Genomic DNA, 16,744 nt, shown 5'->3' on the forward strand with positions numbered 1-16,744 from the left:
CTACTTGATTTTAGGTTGATTAGTATGATGATCAAGGAGAATTCTGCGAAGGGAAACGTCATGCAAAGGAGGCCAAGTAACCCCGCTGCATTTGCATTGTTGAAGAAGTGGCTTTGCTACCAATTAATATTAAAACAGGGGTCCGATGAACAAGGCAGTGTTGGTCCTCTGCTACATCTGATTAGCCAAAAATGCTTGGTGGCAGATCCTAGAGGGCCTTGTCGAAGATGTTTCAGATACCAAATCTGGAGATACTGGGATGATTTGTATCAGTGGAAGCGGCAAAAGGTATCGTCTTCATTCATGCTCGTCCATCCCAGGTCCCTGAGGGAGGGAGTGCACTGCCAACAATGATCGCTGTGGTGGTGGTGTATAAGGCTGTCGTTATCCGCTCCCGCTTGTCTCGGGTCGAAGGTGCTTTCGTCTAGGCTTTTTGACTATTCATTCTTTCGGACTGTGTCTGTTGTGTTTTCCTGTCTGTCGTCTGTCATCCCAAAAAAAAAAAAAAAAAATACTTTTTTTGTGCCAAGATCACAAATTAGGACACAAATAACAAAAGACGCTGTTGATCTGCGATCGATCTTCGCTTCAGCTTCCTTCGCCGATTTTTAAAAAACCTCCCCGCAAAAGCCGGCAGGAGATTTTAGAAGGCCAGCCAGCCAGCCACCCACCGGAGCGCCGCCTTTGGTGCAACCCAAGAAATAAACCCGACTATCGATAACCCAATTAGCCCGGGCAGGCCTCTCCCGGTGCACACACAGTGCAGTGCACACTCAATTGGGGGTACCACCATCTGATACCCCGCCAAAATGGACCACCAATACCCCCATGACGCAGGGAGTGTGCCCAGCAACCGAGAAGATTGGCCGTTGTTTACCAACGAGAATTCGTACCACCCCGGCGGCCACACCGACAACAGCCTCAACCGGCCGCATTCGCTATCTCTTTCTTCAACAACATCATCGTATGACTTCTCCGATAAAGACTCCGTGTTTGATTCCCACCGCGCTTCTATCGTCAGCACCACCAGCAGCATTGATTCGTGCTCAATTGCCTGCGGATCACCACTGTCCAGGTCGAGAAGCAACGCCAAACAACTAGCACTCGCGAGACTCCAACGCTCTGGGAGCAACCCCGTGGGTTTGAACTCCAAGAAAGACGACTCTCCTTCCCGCAAAAGGTTTTACTCTTCCGGCTCCGCCCAGGAGGCTCTTGCAGCGACCGAGCCCGCAGGTGGCGGCCTGACAAAGATGGAGGAAGATTGGGTCTCAACACAGCAAAAGACATTTCAGAAATGGGCCAACAGCAAACTTGCTGAACGATCACTAGAGACAAAAGACTTGGTGGAAGATTTGAAGGATGGCGTAAGTGCATTTGACTTCATGTTAGAATGGGGACAGAATCAAGCTAATGGAACTGATTTTTTTTTATCTTCTTAGGTCCTTTTGATTCATCTTCTAGAGTGCTTGGTAAGTTTTAGAATACCTCCATAATTGGATATTTTTGTCCTATTTTCTTGTACTGGAATCTTCTTTGGATTGAAATGAGCTAATAGACTCGCCAATGGCTACAGGCTTCCGAGTCACTTGGGAGATTCGCTTCCAAACCAAAACTGCCTGTTCAGCGATATGAGAACGCCAATACTGCTCTGGGCTTTATTCAGTCCAGGGGCATCCGCCTGACAAACTGTGGTGCTGAGGATATTGTCAAGGGTAACCGAAAGATTGTCCTGGTAGGCCTGTCTCATCCCATGTTTGAAAAGCTGTCATCTGAAGCTGACATATGTTTCGCGTGCAGGGTCTTATCTGGACGCTCATTTTGAGGTTTACCATTTCCGACATCAACGAGGAGGGTCTCACGGCAAAAGAGGGATTACTTTTGTGGTGTCAAAGGAAGACGGCCTGCTATGAGGAATGCGATGTGCGGGACTTCAGTGCAAGCTGGAACGATGGCCTCGCTTTCTGCGCCCTGCTGGACATCCACCGCCCAGATCTGATCGACTATGACGCCCTGGACAAAACAGACCACAAAGGCAATATGCAAATGGCTTTTGACATTGCCCACACAGAAATCGGCATTCCCAAGCTCTTGGATGTCGAAGATGTTTGCGATGTCGCCAAGCCTGACGAGCGCAGTTTGATGACGTACATTGCATATTGGTTCCACGCCTTTTCGCAGATGGAGAAGGTCGAAAATGCTGGCCGCCGAGTCGAAAAGTTCGTCAACAACATGCAGGGCGCATGGGAGATGCAAAGTGCATACGAACGGCGCATGGCCGCGTTGCTTCAGGCCATCCGTGCCCAAGTCGAGGGTTGGCAGCAGGCAAAGTTTGAGGGTTCCTACACGGATGCCAAGGCGCAAGCTACCGATTTCGCCTCGTATAAGCGAGGCAAGAAGCGGGAATGGGTTGCAGAGAAGAGCGAGCTGGCGACCTTACTCGGAAACATCAAGACAAAGCTAGGCACTTATAGGTTAAGGCCGTACGAGCCCCCAGCGGAACTGCGACTTGACGTTCTGGACGGCGAGTGGGCAAACCTGGCAGCGGCCGAGATGAAGCGTGGTCAATTGATCAATGAGACCATCAGAGATATCAAGAACGCGCTCCGCAAGTCCTTTGCAGACAAGGCTAATGATTTTGCATTGGCACTCAACACTATCCAGCTGGCCATTTCTGGGCTGGAGGGTGATGTCGAAGACCAACTGCATCACGTTCGCAAGTTGAGCGAAAACCTACCACCTCTCGATGAGTACCTCAAAACTATTGGAGCCGTGGACGCCAAGTGCCAGGAGGCAAACATTGAGGAAAACGACTTTACAACTTATACCTATGACGAGCTCTGCTATGAGCTAGGACTGGTAAAGTCCTCTGTCGCAAAGAAGCTTGCATTCCTCGACAACCAGATGGTGGCACGGAACATGACGAACCTGACGCCTATTCAGCTCGAGGAGTTCGAGTCCGTGTTCCGCCACTTTGACCGTGACGACTCCAACAGCTTGGCGGAGCTCGAGTTCGGCGCCGCACTGGCCTCGCTTGGTGTCGTCTTCTCAGAGGGAGAGATGCACGAATACTTTGTCGAAACAGCTAAGGGCCGCGACCGCATCACCTTTGAGCAATTCATTCGCTTCATGGTTGAGGTGACGGAAGACCAGAACACTGCCGAGCAGGTCTACCAGTCGTTCCGCGAAGTGGCTGATGGCAAGCCATATGTCACGGAAATGGACCTCCGCCACAGTTTGGTGCCTGACGAGGTCATTGATAAGCTCATCGAGATCATCCCACCGCACAACGGCCCCGATACTGCCCAAGATCGTGGCATGCCGCAGTACGACTACATTGCCTTCATGGACAAGTTCGTTGGCACTGACGCTGCTGCCAACGGTACCAAAAGTCCCACAAAGGTTACGGTAAATGGGCATTAAAATATTTGATTCTTTTGGGATATCTGTGATCTTCCATTGTTTTCTTCAGTTCAAAAATTCTCTCCGTTTCCAGCAGTTCAGTGTGTAACGTACCATAGGATACCAGGACATTCACGACTCGATACCACCCAGTATATCTCATTAGCCTTATAGACCCTTTTAACTTCTTTTTACTCTTCCAAGTTTTTCTTTGTTGCATGTTGCATGGTGGATGGGCATGGGCTGGCTTGCTGAAAAATCGCTTATAAATATTTGAGCGTGCGCTGCTTGACGGTGTACAAACATAGATGACAATCAAACATACTGCATCATATTTCTGAGCCTTTTCCCAGACATGCGGAACACAATAAGTAGTACTTTCTTGCGATATTCTCGGGTCCCAAGGAATGATCCTAGACTTGAAGACGTACATCTCTAGGTGAGACCCATGAATTCGAGTTGACCAGCCACGCCGGCATAAGCATAGATGAAGGTCTCGGTTGCGGCTCTGTTAACCCGTGTTGAGAATAAGAATGAATATAATCCACCTAGACTACATCTCAACTCACGGCCCGACCTAAATAGATTATACAGATTGGATACTCAAGGTGATAAAACCTGTAACTCCCCTTTTCTTCTTTTCCATTTCTGTTCTATGATACAACCATTTCAGATTGAAAACAGCACAATGTTGCACCCGGAGCGTTGATATGTCCCCGGTTTTTGTCGATACTATCTATACCCAAAAAGATCGCAAAAAAAAAAAAAAAAAGACTATTCTCACAACAAGAGCACAAGATATCTGTTCAGTTTTACCAAGACCACCCGCCGAACTTATGGCGTGTTCAAGGATAAGTTGTAAAAAGAAGAAACATTGACGTGATTTTCTAGGGTTGAATTTCCGTCATGTTTGCTCAGTATACGCGCAAACGCGCGTCATATCTCTTTGAAGGCATCCCTCTCCTTCAGGGCAGCAGCCAGCCTGCGGTAGTCACGGAGCAGGTCCCCTACGTCACCAAGCCTAAGCTCTGCAGCCGTAGACGTCTCCAAGAACTTTTTGACTGGTGGAGCTATCTGCGGTACTTGTTTAGGAGGCAAGGCGGTAGCAATATCGGGGAAGGCCTGGATAGAGGAGTTGGAATGTTAGCAGTGGCTTGCAAAAGTTTTTTTTTGGCTGTAAAGTATGGGGAGCAATAAAAAAAAAAGTGCTGAATCTACTTACCGAAGCAAGATCGCCACCCTCAGGCTTCGCGAGAGGCGCGGCAGGCGTAGATGTCGTCCTACCGAAACCACGCATCATGCCGATACCAGAGAGCCTCGACATTGGGTTTAGAGAGTTACCAAAGTTTCGTACCGAGTCAATAAGGGCTGGATTGGAACCAGCCGATGGCGCAGGGGTTGGTGTGGCAGACTTGTCCTCGCCGGCGGCAAACAGAACCTTCTTCGAGCTGCTGCTTGCACTCCTGGCACTTCTCGTGCTATCTACACTGCGGTCACGTGAAACTGTCTTCTTGCCCCCAATCAGGCTAAGGACCTTGTCATCTCTGCTGATAACACAGGAGCCCTGGCGGCTCTCGCCGTCGTCGTTAAGAGAGCCACTGACAGACATGTCATCATCGGGAGGTGGTGTACTGATAAGTTTCCTGGCGTCATCAAGCGTCCTTGGGACAATGTCTCCGGTCAACTTCCCGAGGAAGAAGTTGTAGCTGTCGCCGAGACTGTTAGTGATGTTCTTGATGCCCTGGTCGGCAGTGCTAAAAACGGCGTCACTGGCCGCCCCGAATGCCTGAGCTGGAGTGTTGACCAGGTCACTGAGGCGCCGGTTCCTAAGCTGGGCCGCTGCAGTAGCCCGAAGGTTTGTCTGCGAGAGTGTCGGTTTCATGGACTCGGACGTCGCATTTGTGACAGTCGTGTCCACGCTCGGCGCCGACACCGATAAGCCGGGCGACGCGTATGCTGGTGGGAAGGTCTCTGCCCTGGGAGTGGTAGGTCTGCTATTCTTTGACGGTCCGGATGGAGCCTCATCCGGCCTCAAGGTTGACAGATCGACGGTTTCTAGAAAGCTAATGGCGGCCTCTAGGTTTGTAAGGCAGTAAGCAGCCTCTCCTGTGAGCTTTGGTTCCCATCGAAACCGTTGAATAAAGTTGAGGTCGCTGATGACATTGAGCTTTTCTGGAGAGAGTGTGATTAGGGTATATATGAGCATCGGCATAATCTCGTCGGCGGACGAAGACGGGTGGAAGTGCGCCAGCGTATCCACGATGCTTTTGTGTGCTGCCTTGAGCCGGTTCAACTTCCCAAGAGGATACCTCGACTCATTCATCAGCTCCAGGTCACGCCTTGCTTGGTCCAACCACTTCCGAACCTCCTCCTGCCTTTCTACCCCAGCTTCGGGCGTTTGAACCTCCCCCAGGTCAACCCCCAAGTCTGCTAGACCTATACCGACGACGGCTAGGGCTGCAGTTTTTGACCTAAGCTTGTCATCCGCGGCCTCGTCCTGCGTGGTTCGGTGTCGATATATTCGAGGGTAGATACCCTCACAAAGCCGCCTTTCCACAGCTTCCTCCAGAAGCCCTCGTTTCTGTTCCAATGCTTTCCTAGCTTTTTTCCTCTCGGCCAGCTCCTCAGCCGTGATCATTTGCTGTTCCCCCTCAGGCTTGGATGCACCAGTAGCTTTAGTCTTATCCTTGCCGCTTATGGAGGCCGCCTTGGCACGGAGGAGACTTGCGGGGGAGGCACGTGCGGATGCGGAGCTTGAGGGGACTGGGGAATGTTCTCGGGATTGCCGGGATAGCAAACTCGATATGTGGGTATTGATATGTGTGGCGGCCGTGTGATAAAACTCTTGAAAGAGTCTGGCTAGGTTGTCAATGTTCGGTGGAGTCGGATGGACTTTCGCCGACAGAGACTCGATAAAGCTGTCTGTCAAGCTAACCAGCTCGATTGGAAGGTCGTCCATATCAACGGACGCTCGTGGAGGTTCTGGCCGGTCCTCGTCATCATCGCCGGCGTGGGTCTCAAAGGCATCGGCAGTACTTGTCCTCGGTGGTGCTCCATTCTGGAAAGTACTTGCTCGCTGCGGGCGTTGTATCGTGATTGGGTCGGTGTCTGCTTTGCTTAATGTCTCATGTCGTGTGAATGATTTGACTGAGCGGAGTGGATTTGCGTTCTTTGGCGGAGATTCTTTTGAAGTGGGTGCCATGATGATGTCAAATAGGCTGGAAGTCATTTTGGTCAGTGGTAGGTCATGCGCGATAGGAGTGCGCAAGTGCGGAAGGGTGGGTTGATAGATGCGCAGGGTATTTGATAGGCAAGGTAGGGTAGGCAGGTAGGTAGGTAGATAGGTAGATAGGTGGGTAGGTAGGTAGGTAGGTAGGTAGGTAGGAAGCCAAGGTATGATGATGATAATGGTGATGGACGACTGAATGATGGAACGGCACACCCAAGTTGACTTGATGACGGAAGCCAGCAACGCTGGAAATCAAGTGGCCTATTCACACATATAATAACCAAGCTTACCTGGCCCAAAATGGTAATGTCGAAACAATTACCACGATTTGTATGAAAATAAGAGAGTGGAGCTGGAACTGAAGCAGTGCAGCAAGTTGTCTTGATGTGACGCTTCGTAGTAAACATGTGAGCTTAGCACACCACTTTCACGCGACATAGACACCTTGAAGGTTGAGCCCGCAGGCCGCAGTTGGAGCCGCAGCAGGCGGTGCAGCAGGCTGACGCATGAGCGACAAGGATGGCAGGCAGTGAAACCACCCCAACAGGTGTAACAGGGACCTTTGTCGAACCCAAAAAAAGAACACAACAGACTGTCTCGAATTGACAATACGTACAGTACCTTTTTCTCGTACAATTTGTTGGATGACCCCTCTCTGAGCTCGGAACCAGTCAGTAGCCCATTCAACTAACTCCTAGCCAAGTCAGGTTTTGGTAGATCACACGTTAATATTCTATTTCCAATGCTTCCAGTGATTTTACCACGTATGTTATTGCCATCTCCACAGTGTGAGTGTCCAAACTAATTCTAGCCACCGAGGTACCTGAGACTGCATGTCATTGTCATCCCAGGCTGCCAGTGGTTGGTCGGGTCCACATGCAGCCCACCACCAACTAGTTAGGCAAAGGACCGCGCTAGGCCAGAGATGGCAGTACCGACACTGCGCACAGGCTCTTATCGAATTGGCCCTGGTAAAAATCATTGGCAAGGGACCTCCAAGAAATCGAGACCGTAAGAGACTCCGGCCCTTTGATGAGAAGATTATCACAGTTAAGTTATCTTCGAGACCATCGTCAGGAGGCAACGCTACAGTTGAATTCCTGATTACAGGTAGTAGGAGTGGGCAGCTGCACTACTCGGCACACTTGGAAACGTGCGCAACTGCTTCTACGTACCGCAAATGACCACGGACAGGCTTAGTTAAGCCCAAGCTACCTAAACCCTGGCATGCGATACGATCGAGATTAATTCCATAATATCGGCTCGATTCGACTCGACTCGATCCGACTGCTGTTGACAGCATGATTGCTAGACAAAGTGCGCGATAGAACAGCTATCATTAAGCAGGAGGAAGAATATACCAGTACATTACTAAGAAGATTACCTACCTACCCTGTTACCTACCTTTCTCTCACTTATGTCAAACACACAATACAAAAGTGCCTGAATACAAAGTATATCATATCGTGTATAAATTAGATCGACACGGCTTGAGATTTTAAACCGAGAGTCGATGTTGCTGAGAAAATCGATAAGACTGGTGGAAACATGGTCAAGTGTTGATGGTCAAGTGCCCCGCCGATCGGGTCACGTGGATGCAGTGGCGAGCTTGCGCTGGTTTACTGGTCCGTTGCCGGCCGGGGCGAGCCCACGTTCGGCTAGATTCCATGGGTCCATCCATGAGCATGCGGTCATACTGGGACCCCATTGGCACGCGCCGTTGTCGTCGTAACTTCCGTGGGGGGAGGAGTCAATACTCCGGACCGAGCTCTCATTAACCTCAACCTTTCCTACATCACCTCCCTAGGATGCATATCTGATCGTTGTCAACGATTTATTTTCCTTAGGCCGACATATTTTCAGCGGCTTAGCTTCCGCCCAAAGTTTTACATTCATTTATTTTACTTTGGTTCCTACCTCATTTCCTTCTGCTTCTTGTTGGCTCTTCGTCCTGTTCGTCCCAACGCGCTCAAGCGCTGGTGATCTGCCACGGTCCAGCGTGTTCTCAATCCACACCACATCACAGCCTAAAATGATTACCAGACGAAACTCCTTGAATAGGTGCACTTCTGCTGGCAGAATCACCGCGCAACTGCTTTTATCATTTCTGGCATTCTCTGTCGCGCCCACAGCTGCCATCGCCCCGCATGATAACAACGCCCATGAGCAGTTCGTCCTTCCGCTACCGCAGGCTCCGCTGGGACCGCTGAAACCCGAACCTCCCGCACCAGCCGAGCATGTATTCACACTCCGCCACATCTACCACCACGGCACACACAAACATCCTCGGTTACACAGAAAACAGGATGTGCATCAACAAGAGGCTAGCATTTGGCTGTCCGCCGAAGATGGTTTCGATAAACATCGCCTGCCTGTGCTGACCGCGAAGAGTCGACCCGGAAATATAGAGAGGCTAGTGGACAGACGTCCATCGGTCGTTGAGCCGATGGTGGCTCAGGCGAGGGAGAAGGGTTTTGTTTCAGTACTGTCTGCTGACGCGTGGACCGTCGATACCGTGTCGACACCGGATGTGACGGACAAAAACACTGTTGTCAACCTTGCATACATGGCGGCGAATGCTTATGTTGAGACTCCTGACCTTCCGGACTGGGAGGAAGTTGGAGAGGGATTCAACAGAAGCGCCGATTTTGGATGGGAGTCCGATGGATTGCGGGGCCACATATTTGCCGATGAGAACAACTCTACCATTGTCATCGGGCTCAAGGGCACATCGCTGGCTGTCTTTGATGGTGAGGGCACGACGACCAATGATAAAGAGAATGACAACCTCTTCTTCAGCTGCTGCTGCGCCCAACAGGGACAGTGGACGTGGCGCCAGGTTTGCGACTGTGCAACCTCGTCATATGCATGCAATGTTACTTGCGTGTCGCAGGCACTACGGGAGGAAAACCGATATTATATGGCAGCCCGCGAGCTCTACTCGAATGTTACGGAATTGTATCCAACCTCCAATATCTGGTTGACCGGACATAGTTTAGGGGGTGCCGTCAGCTCGTTCCTCGGTCTGACCTACGGTCTCCCAGCCGTTACGTTTCAAGCCGTTCCGGAGGCGCTTGCAGCGGGTAGACTTGGTCTTCCAGTGCCTCCATCCGGAAACCCTGAGCTTCCACAGACCAGGGAGAACACCGGCGCCTATCACTTTGGGCATACTGCCGATCCTATCTACGTGGGTAGCTGTTACGGAGCAACCGCGTCCTGCTCATACGCCGGATACGCTTTAGAAACCAAGTGCCATGCTGGGTACGAGTGCGTATACGACGTTGTAGCAGATAAGGGATGGCGGGTTGGCATTGGCACACACAAAATCCGCACAGTCATCAATGATGTCTTGCTCAAGTACGACGAAGTGCCTGAGTGCAAGCTCACGCCAAAGTGTCGCGACTGTGAGCTCTGGAAGATGTACGAAAGCAATGGAACTGAGAGCACAACCACGTCAAGTTCATCAACAACTTCAAAGACGATGACTCGGACTGAGACGTGCAAGACTCCAGGTAAGCCCCCATCTCTTATTCCATATAAATAATTTTTCACTAACAAGTGACATTATGACAGGCTGGTGGGGATGTTTGGATGAATCTACAACGACTACATCGACGACGACGACAACAACAACCTCATGCACCACCACAACTTCAACAACTTCAACGTGCAAGACCCCGGGATGGTTTGGTTGCAAGGACAAGACAACTTCTACTACAACCACAACCACAAGCACCATACCCACAGCCACTACCACGTGCGAGACACCGGGCAAGTTCTGGGGATGCAAAGACAAGACAACAACGACGGAAGACAGCCAGACTCCGACCCCTACTCCTACACAACATGCCATCACCGCGCCACCACAAGGACCGCCAGTGGCAACTTCTAAGCCAACCTCGGAACAGATATTACCCACCAAGCGCAAGTGTGTGCGTCGGAATTTCTTGGGCTTCTGCAAGGAATGGGAGAAGGCCTGTGAGAAGGGAATGAGCGAGTTATAACGCTCACAGATAGATTATCAAAGTTCGAAGCCCATAGATTGTTGGTGTACTTTAATCCTTTGCATTTGGAACCGGGTTTGGGGGCGTTTATTGGTGTTTTACTGAGATATATCTTCTTGCTAGGACTGAGAACATTTTGTATTAGAGTGTTATTTTCTAGCTTCTTGGCTGGTTTGCCCGCATATGTAGGCATAGCAATGTATACAGTACGTATTGAACCATTTGGGTGTCGATTCCAGGAAGTATATTTCACAGCAGCAGTAGAGCTTTAGTATACCAAAGATGAAGTAGTTGAGTAGATAAAGCCACAAGAGGCGGATGATTTCACAGCTAAGGTGTGTGCCTAGATGTCGAGATACGTATGTATGTAGGTAAACAATAGGACGCTGCATCAAGTCGAACTTGCATTGCGAACTTCTCTTCTGTTTCATATCTGGACTATTTCCGTCCTATACTACAGGTCGTTATTAAAGCCCAGAGCAGGTGGGGTCCAGAAGCCTGACCTCTCCCGCAGTACCTAGGTAGTGTTGCACTCGCTGTAAAGTGGTGGGCGGGTCTGGTGGGGCCGCCACGCGCGCCGCGTTTTCGATGTAACTGAGCAGCTTGAATATTTTGACACTTTCATATTCCAGGCACCTCAACAGCCGCCAAGACATGACGAAAATGACGAACATGAATTGATCCGAACCAAATCGAATAATACATCCCGAGACTGTCTCCCAGAATACGACCGCAGATTTTCGGCCCGGTAAACATGGCTACGGACCTCGAAGTACCCACCGAGGCGCCACCGCGGCATACCTCTCCATCCGTCAGTGACAGCAGCGATGACGATGACGCAGATGACAGCGGAGGCGGCGCGTCGGCCGTGGACTCGCAGGTGGAATGGCTAGCCACTGGCCGAGCGCGCAGATCTACGGCCGGCAACCGCATGAAGAGCATGATCGCGCAGGAGGCGGCGGCAGCCGGCGTCGGCGGCGACGAGGGCGACTCGGACCTCGAGCTCCTGTTTGCCGAAGCGGACGACGACGAGGGCTTCAGCGACAACGTCGACCGAGACGACGGCTCCGACGCGCAGATGGACTCGAGCTCTGACGACGATGACGACGCCAAGGAGGGCGACGACGACCTCGAGGGCGAGAAGGAGCTGGAGAGAATCGCAAAGGAGAAGCGCGCGGCTGCAAAGAAGCGAAAGGCACAGCAGGCCATACCGGCAAAGTTTCGCAAGCGCGTGCGTATAGAAAGTACCCCGTCGACTCGCGCCGGTTCTGAGCCGGCGGCGCAGTCGTCATCGCATCATCTGCCTAGGCGGCAGGTCGTCCCCGCACCTCCTCCGCGGCCCAAGAAGAAGAGCGAGCGGACGAGCTGGCTTCCAAGTGCGTCTGATATGCCAACGCGAGCATCGGAGCGGTCGACGACACGGATGAGCAAAGAGCAGCTGCACCAGCAAATGGTGGAGAGAGAAGTCAGGCGGAAGAAGCAACTGGAGCAGCAGGAGAAGAAAGCGAAGCGGCTTGAGTTGCTGAAGAAGCCTCCCATGACGCAGGCCGATAGGCTACGCGAGGCGGAGCTAGTGGAGAAACGCAACTCGAAGAGCCTGAATAGATGGGAAGAGGCCGAGAAGCAACGAGAGGAGGAACGGGAACGCAAGCTGGCTGCGCTATACAATCGAACCTTGGAAGGCCCTGTGGTCACATTCTGGACCGGCATTATGGAACTTAGCGAGGGACAGATGAAAAATGTGGGCAGGATGGTTGCGATGGAGGAGAAGGCGCCACGGAGGAAGAAGCAGCCTGCTCCCGTGGTCCCGGCTGCAAGCATCTCCACATCCACGGAGAAGGACCCGGCTGCAGCCCCCAGTGCCACAGTGCCCGGAGCCGCCCCGACCAAGGTTGCAACTGACCAGGAGATGAAAGATGCACCACCCCCGGTGGCAGCCGACCAAACCGAATCCACCGAAAAACCGATCTCAACGCCAGCGCTGGCGGCTCCTGCTTTCCACCAGGCTGTTTTCCAACCAATTGACCTTCCAACAGAAAAGGTGCCTGCAGAGGTTGCAACAGCAGCCCCTCCAAGTAGCGTGCTCGCCCCTCCTGTAAGCATGATGGCGCCTCCAATGATGGGTGCTGTCCAAGGTCCGATACAGATGCCGAGCCTATCGACTACGACTAATTCAGGGGCCATGTCTAACGTCCTCGCTCCTCCAAATCCTTTGCAAGGGGAAGCATCTTTGGTGCCTCCTACCTTGACTACCACGGTCAAAGAATCCGTGCCTAAAGAGACAGACACCGCAAGTACAAAGTCACAACCAACGCTACCGCCACCACAATTACCCCCAAAATCTCCCTCGCAGGACCTAACGACGACATCCACCCAAAAGTCGGCACCAGATCCATCACCACCAAATGATCAAGGTGCAACTGCGTCCAAGACGGAACCGGAGCCAAGTGTCAATGGGAGGGTTACCCGGAGCTGCATTGTACTGCAGAACTTTGACGAAGAAGCCATCAAGGATAAGACGGTCCAAACTCAAATACTGTTCGGGCGGAAGTTTACCAAGCTTGCCAGTAAGTTTCAATCAACATATACCTGACCATGCTGGTTCGTGCAGGACTAACATAACTGGCTTTCTGATAGAGCCTGGCCATGCTCCTCACTGCGTTATTACGAACCATGTGGCAAAGTACAGGGATCCTAAGACGGGTCTGCCATTCGCCAACATGAACGCGTACAAGGAGATCCGGCGGCTGACCGAGGGCGAGTACAAATGGAGTAGCATTCTGGGGACATGGGCAGGTACTGGAGAACTCGCCGCCAAAGGTGTGCCAAACCGCTTTCTTCACGGCGGGCCAAAAGAAGAGAGCCCACCACCCGTAATCCCTGAAACCATACCCGACAGTAACTTGCCAGCGGTGCCACCCAGTTCTGCAGAATCAAAGGTCTTGCTCGCAACCCCTGCACAAGCATCTAAGCAAGCCCCAAATATACCACCTGCCCATGGATCAGTACCACGGGCGATACCTGCGCAAGCCCCTGTGCCTTCTGTTGTCAACCCTTCTTCAAGTGGTCATTTAGCTACCACTAGCACTGGTACTTCTCACATGGGTGTCAACGCCCAAACTGTACCTCCTCTGCGACCTGTCTCGTCGACCCCGACGACAAAAATCGATACATCGACTGGAAAGGCTCCGCCAAAAATCACTCCTCAACCTGGATTGGCTACTAGTGTGCCTGTGCCCACTCCAGCACCAAAACCTCCGTTTATATCAACACCAGATGCGAGCGCAGCACCAAAGCCTCAGCTTCCACCAACACCAACTGTGACCGCAACACCACCTATGCCTGCTGCGAACCCAGTCCCGAAACAGCCCGAGCCAAGCCCAAATCCGATGCCTGCTGCTCCCACTCCAGCGACCGGCCCAGATGCAGTGCCTTCTAGTCAATCTTGATGACAGCGGGCGTGCTCGGATATGGGCGAATCGTCTACTACTTTTCAACCACGAAGACTAGGTCTAGTCTCTATGTACTCATCATTCCTCTGCAAGGGATATTATTTGATTCCAGGACAACTTGTTCAAGACTTTGAATATATTAGCTAATACCCAGTTCTGTTTAAGTATCGCTGGGCAGGCTACTCTCCTCTGCAATTCTTGAACTGATTGGGTAGGTGTCAACATGTACAGTATACAAGGCAGCTTCTGCTAGCCTTTGTAAAAGGAAGGCGGAAAAAAAGAAGAAAGCGTTTTCAATGGGCATGTTCAATGGGGAGCATCGTTTTGTATATCCTTCACAAGCAACTCAACTAGGGGAAGCGTAGAATTGTGTTCCCTGTCGGCCATTATCGTGGTGTCTTTGAGGCGCCAATCAACCCACTGCGAGGGATCATCTTCCCCTTGGCACGCTAGCTGCTGCTGCGAAGTGACCTCGCAGTTGTAGTATCCCGCGTCGACTCCATCGTCGATAAAGTGCGCCCTGTTGAACCCAAGCCGGTCCATCGGAGCGACCTCCTGAAAGAACGCGTAGAGCCTATGCCTCCCGTCGTCCGACATGAGATACAACCTGTTGGTCCCGCGCTCAAGGTAAAAAGTGTCGCCGGTGGCGTCGGGCTCGGATCCCGGCCCCACGGTGCGGGTTGCGCTTCCGTCCGCGGCGGTGGCGCCCGTCTCGTTCGCCTCGAGGGGCAAGGTCGCTGCGGAATGCTCGCCCGACAGGGCAGAGGATGTCATCTCCAAATGAAAGGATACGTCTGGGAGACGTGGGGGCAGTGGCTCATTGCGAGCGTCTCTGGCGCTGATGTGGACGCGGGTCAGATCTTGGACCTGTCGGCATTCTGTGGTGGACGAGTCAGAAGCTGCGAGGGGCAAAGTAGCGACCAAGTAGATTGCTAGACTGATATATTCGAGGGCTAGTAACATATTGGGCATTTGTGAGTATTGTTATGAGCTAAGAGAGCAAATTCAAGAGTTCTCTGACGTAGCCTTTTAGCTAGAACTGTTGGCTTGGTCTCGACATTGCCTGAAATCCAAACATCGGCCTGGGTAAAAGGCAGATAGATATATACTTGGTTTGCTGAACATAGGGCCAGCTCTATTCGGATGTTCGAACCTTAATATCACGCACGCAGTGAGGGGAACATATACGCAGCTACTCTTAGTCAAGGTTTTGGGGAGCATATACTTTGCACTAGACTCAAGAGGAGCAACATGGATACAATCACTCATGGTCTCCTGGTTCAAAGCAGTGACTTTTCATTATTTGACGGGATCTGGCCTCGCCTGGTTTGACTCGCCGAGCAGTTTTCATGGTTGAATTCGTGGTATTCATGACTTTTAGCCCAACTTCCTCCGATTGCCCACCTGAACCCCTGAACGCCGGTACCATGCTCGAGTTGCCAAATCGCCTAGTAGAAAAAGCCAATGATCTTGCCAGCAACGTGCTTGCGCCTGGCCTCCTCGTGGTCCATGATACCAGCAGAGGTGGTGAGGATGACGTAGCCGAACTGACGGGCGGGCAGCAGCTTGACGACCCACTTCTCAAGGTCGGCAAGGCGGACGTTGTACCTAGGGGAGATAACACCAGTCTTGTTGAGGCTAAAAGAAGAGATTCGTTAGTTGCAGTTACAGAGCGAAATTCCCACTCATGTGAACACATACCGGCCGTTGAGCTGAACAACGATCTTGCCGGAGCGGTGGTCGTCGAGCTCCTCGAACTCGCCAATGTAGCCTGGAAACAAGTAAAACTTGTTAGTATGTTGCGAAAGACTAAACGCTGTACTTCATTGAGTGATTCCGAGAACGTGTAAGATTCCCTCGCAAGATTTATCTATCGGCAACTTAAAAGACTCGGGTCGTTGGTAATTGAGACCATCGTCCAGTTATCATGCCGAATGGGGTAGTGGAGCCAGCGGCGGCCAGAGAAAACAATTAAAGTCGACATACCGTGCTTCTGCATGACGCTCAGGAACTTGGTGATGACCTTGGAGCTGGGCCTGATCATGACCTGGCGCTTGCCGGCCTTCTCAGCGTTGTTGATGCTCTTCAAGGCATCGTTCAGGACGGAGGTGCGGACCATTTTGGCGGTTGTGTGTGGGTTGTGCGGAGATTCTCAAATCGCGAGATGGGAAATGAGGTATCTGCCATATAGATGGTGGAAATGTTAGCCATCTAGAGGCTTTCGAGCCGTGGAGAGTGCCCTGTTTTGACAAGATTTTTGTCTGCGAGGGTTCTGCCTGCTCGTTTCCGAGGGAGAGATGCGTATCACAGCCGCGTGCCGGGCCTCGACCACAAAACAATCGTCGTCGTTCATTCTCCCGTCCAGGTTCCATAGGAGATTCGGGATGCGGGCGACGACAGCACGGCCGTGATTGCTCTCTCCAGCCTCCGCGACGGGCAAATCCTGCAATCAAATTTTCATGTCATATTGCGCGACATTCGAAATATCACATACCTCGGTAAGTGTCCTTTGACGATGGTTGAGTGTTGATACAAGGAAGCGAACAACGAGCAAGATCAAGATGAGAAATTTACGGCAGTTAAGTTTTTGTCTTTGCTTGGGTGGGCTGGGCAAAATTTCGACTCCACTTTAGGGCACACATTTGGGAAGGCAAGACCAC

The 16,744-nt window shown here is 51.7% G+C and overlaps 5 protein-coding genes across 5 annotated transcripts; 2 read left to right on the top strand and 3 right to left on the bottom strand.

Moving 5' to 3' along the window:
* The first annotated feature begins 484 nt into the window (after positions 1-484).
* On the top strand, positions 485-3,727 carry PgNI_00888 (uncharacterized protein). The gene is made up of 4 exons (XM_031120965.1): positions 485-1,364; positions 1,440-1,469; positions 1,574-1,732; positions 1,798-3,727. The coding sequence occupies exons 1-4, from the start codon at positions 810-812 to the stop codon at positions 3,418-3,420; spliced, it is 2,367 nt and encodes a 788-aa protein (XP_030988308.1). The 5' UTR covers positions 485-809; the 3' UTR covers positions 3,421-3,727.
* Positions 3,728-4,143: 416 nt separating this feature from the next.
* PgNI_00889 (uncharacterized protein) lies at positions 4,144-6,784 on the bottom strand. Its single transcript, XM_031120966.1, has 2 exons — positions 4,622-6,784; positions 4,144-4,521 (listed from the first exon to the last, which is right to left on the bottom strand). The coding sequence occupies exons 1-2, from the start codon at positions 6,626-6,628 to the stop codon at positions 4,336-4,338; spliced, it is 2,193 nt and encodes a 730-aa protein (XP_030988307.1). The 5' UTR covers positions 6,629-6,784; the 3' UTR covers positions 4,144-4,335.
* A 4,045-nt stretch (positions 6,785-10,829) lies between these two features.
* Positions 10,830-14,492, top strand: PgNI_00890 (uncharacterized protein; the record flags this gene model as incomplete). Its single annotated transcript, XM_031120967.1, has 3 exons — positions 10,830-10,838; positions 11,369-13,199; positions 13,270-14,492. 3 exons carry the CDS (start codon positions 10,830-10,832, stop codon positions 14,079-14,081), a joined length of 2,652 nt encoding a protein of 883 aa, XP_030986913.1. The 3' UTR covers positions 14,082-14,492.
* PgNI_00891 (uncharacterized protein) lies at positions 14,391-15,047 on the bottom strand (the record flags this gene model as incomplete). The annotated part of the gene is made up of 1 exon (XM_031120968.1): positions 14,391-15,047. One exon carries the CDS (start codon positions 15,045-15,047, stop codon positions 14,391-14,393), a length of 657 nt encoding a protein of 218 aa, XP_030986914.1.
* A 225-nt stretch (positions 15,048-15,272) lies between these two features.
* On the bottom strand, positions 15,273-16,674 carry PgNI_00892 (uncharacterized protein). Its single transcript, XM_031120969.1, has 4 exons — positions 16,579-16,674; positions 16,071-16,264; positions 15,786-15,855; positions 15,273-15,722 (listed from the first exon to the last, which is right to left on the bottom strand). Exons 2-4 carry the CDS (start codon positions 16,201-16,203, stop codon positions 15,533-15,535), a joined length of 393 nt encoding a protein of 130 aa, XP_030986915.1. The 5' UTR covers positions 16,204-16,264; positions 16,579-16,674; the 3' UTR covers positions 15,273-15,532.
* Positions 16,675-16,744: the final 70 nt, after the last annotated feature.

Source organism: Pyricularia grisea (genome assembly GCF_004355905.1).
Source record: "Pyricularia grisea strain NI907 chromosome Unknown Pyricularia_grisea_NI907_Scaffold_1, whole genome shotgun sequence".
NCBI classification, from domain to species: Eukaryota; Fungi; Ascomycota; class Sordariomycetes; order Magnaporthales; family Pyriculariaceae; genus Pyricularia; species Pyricularia grisea.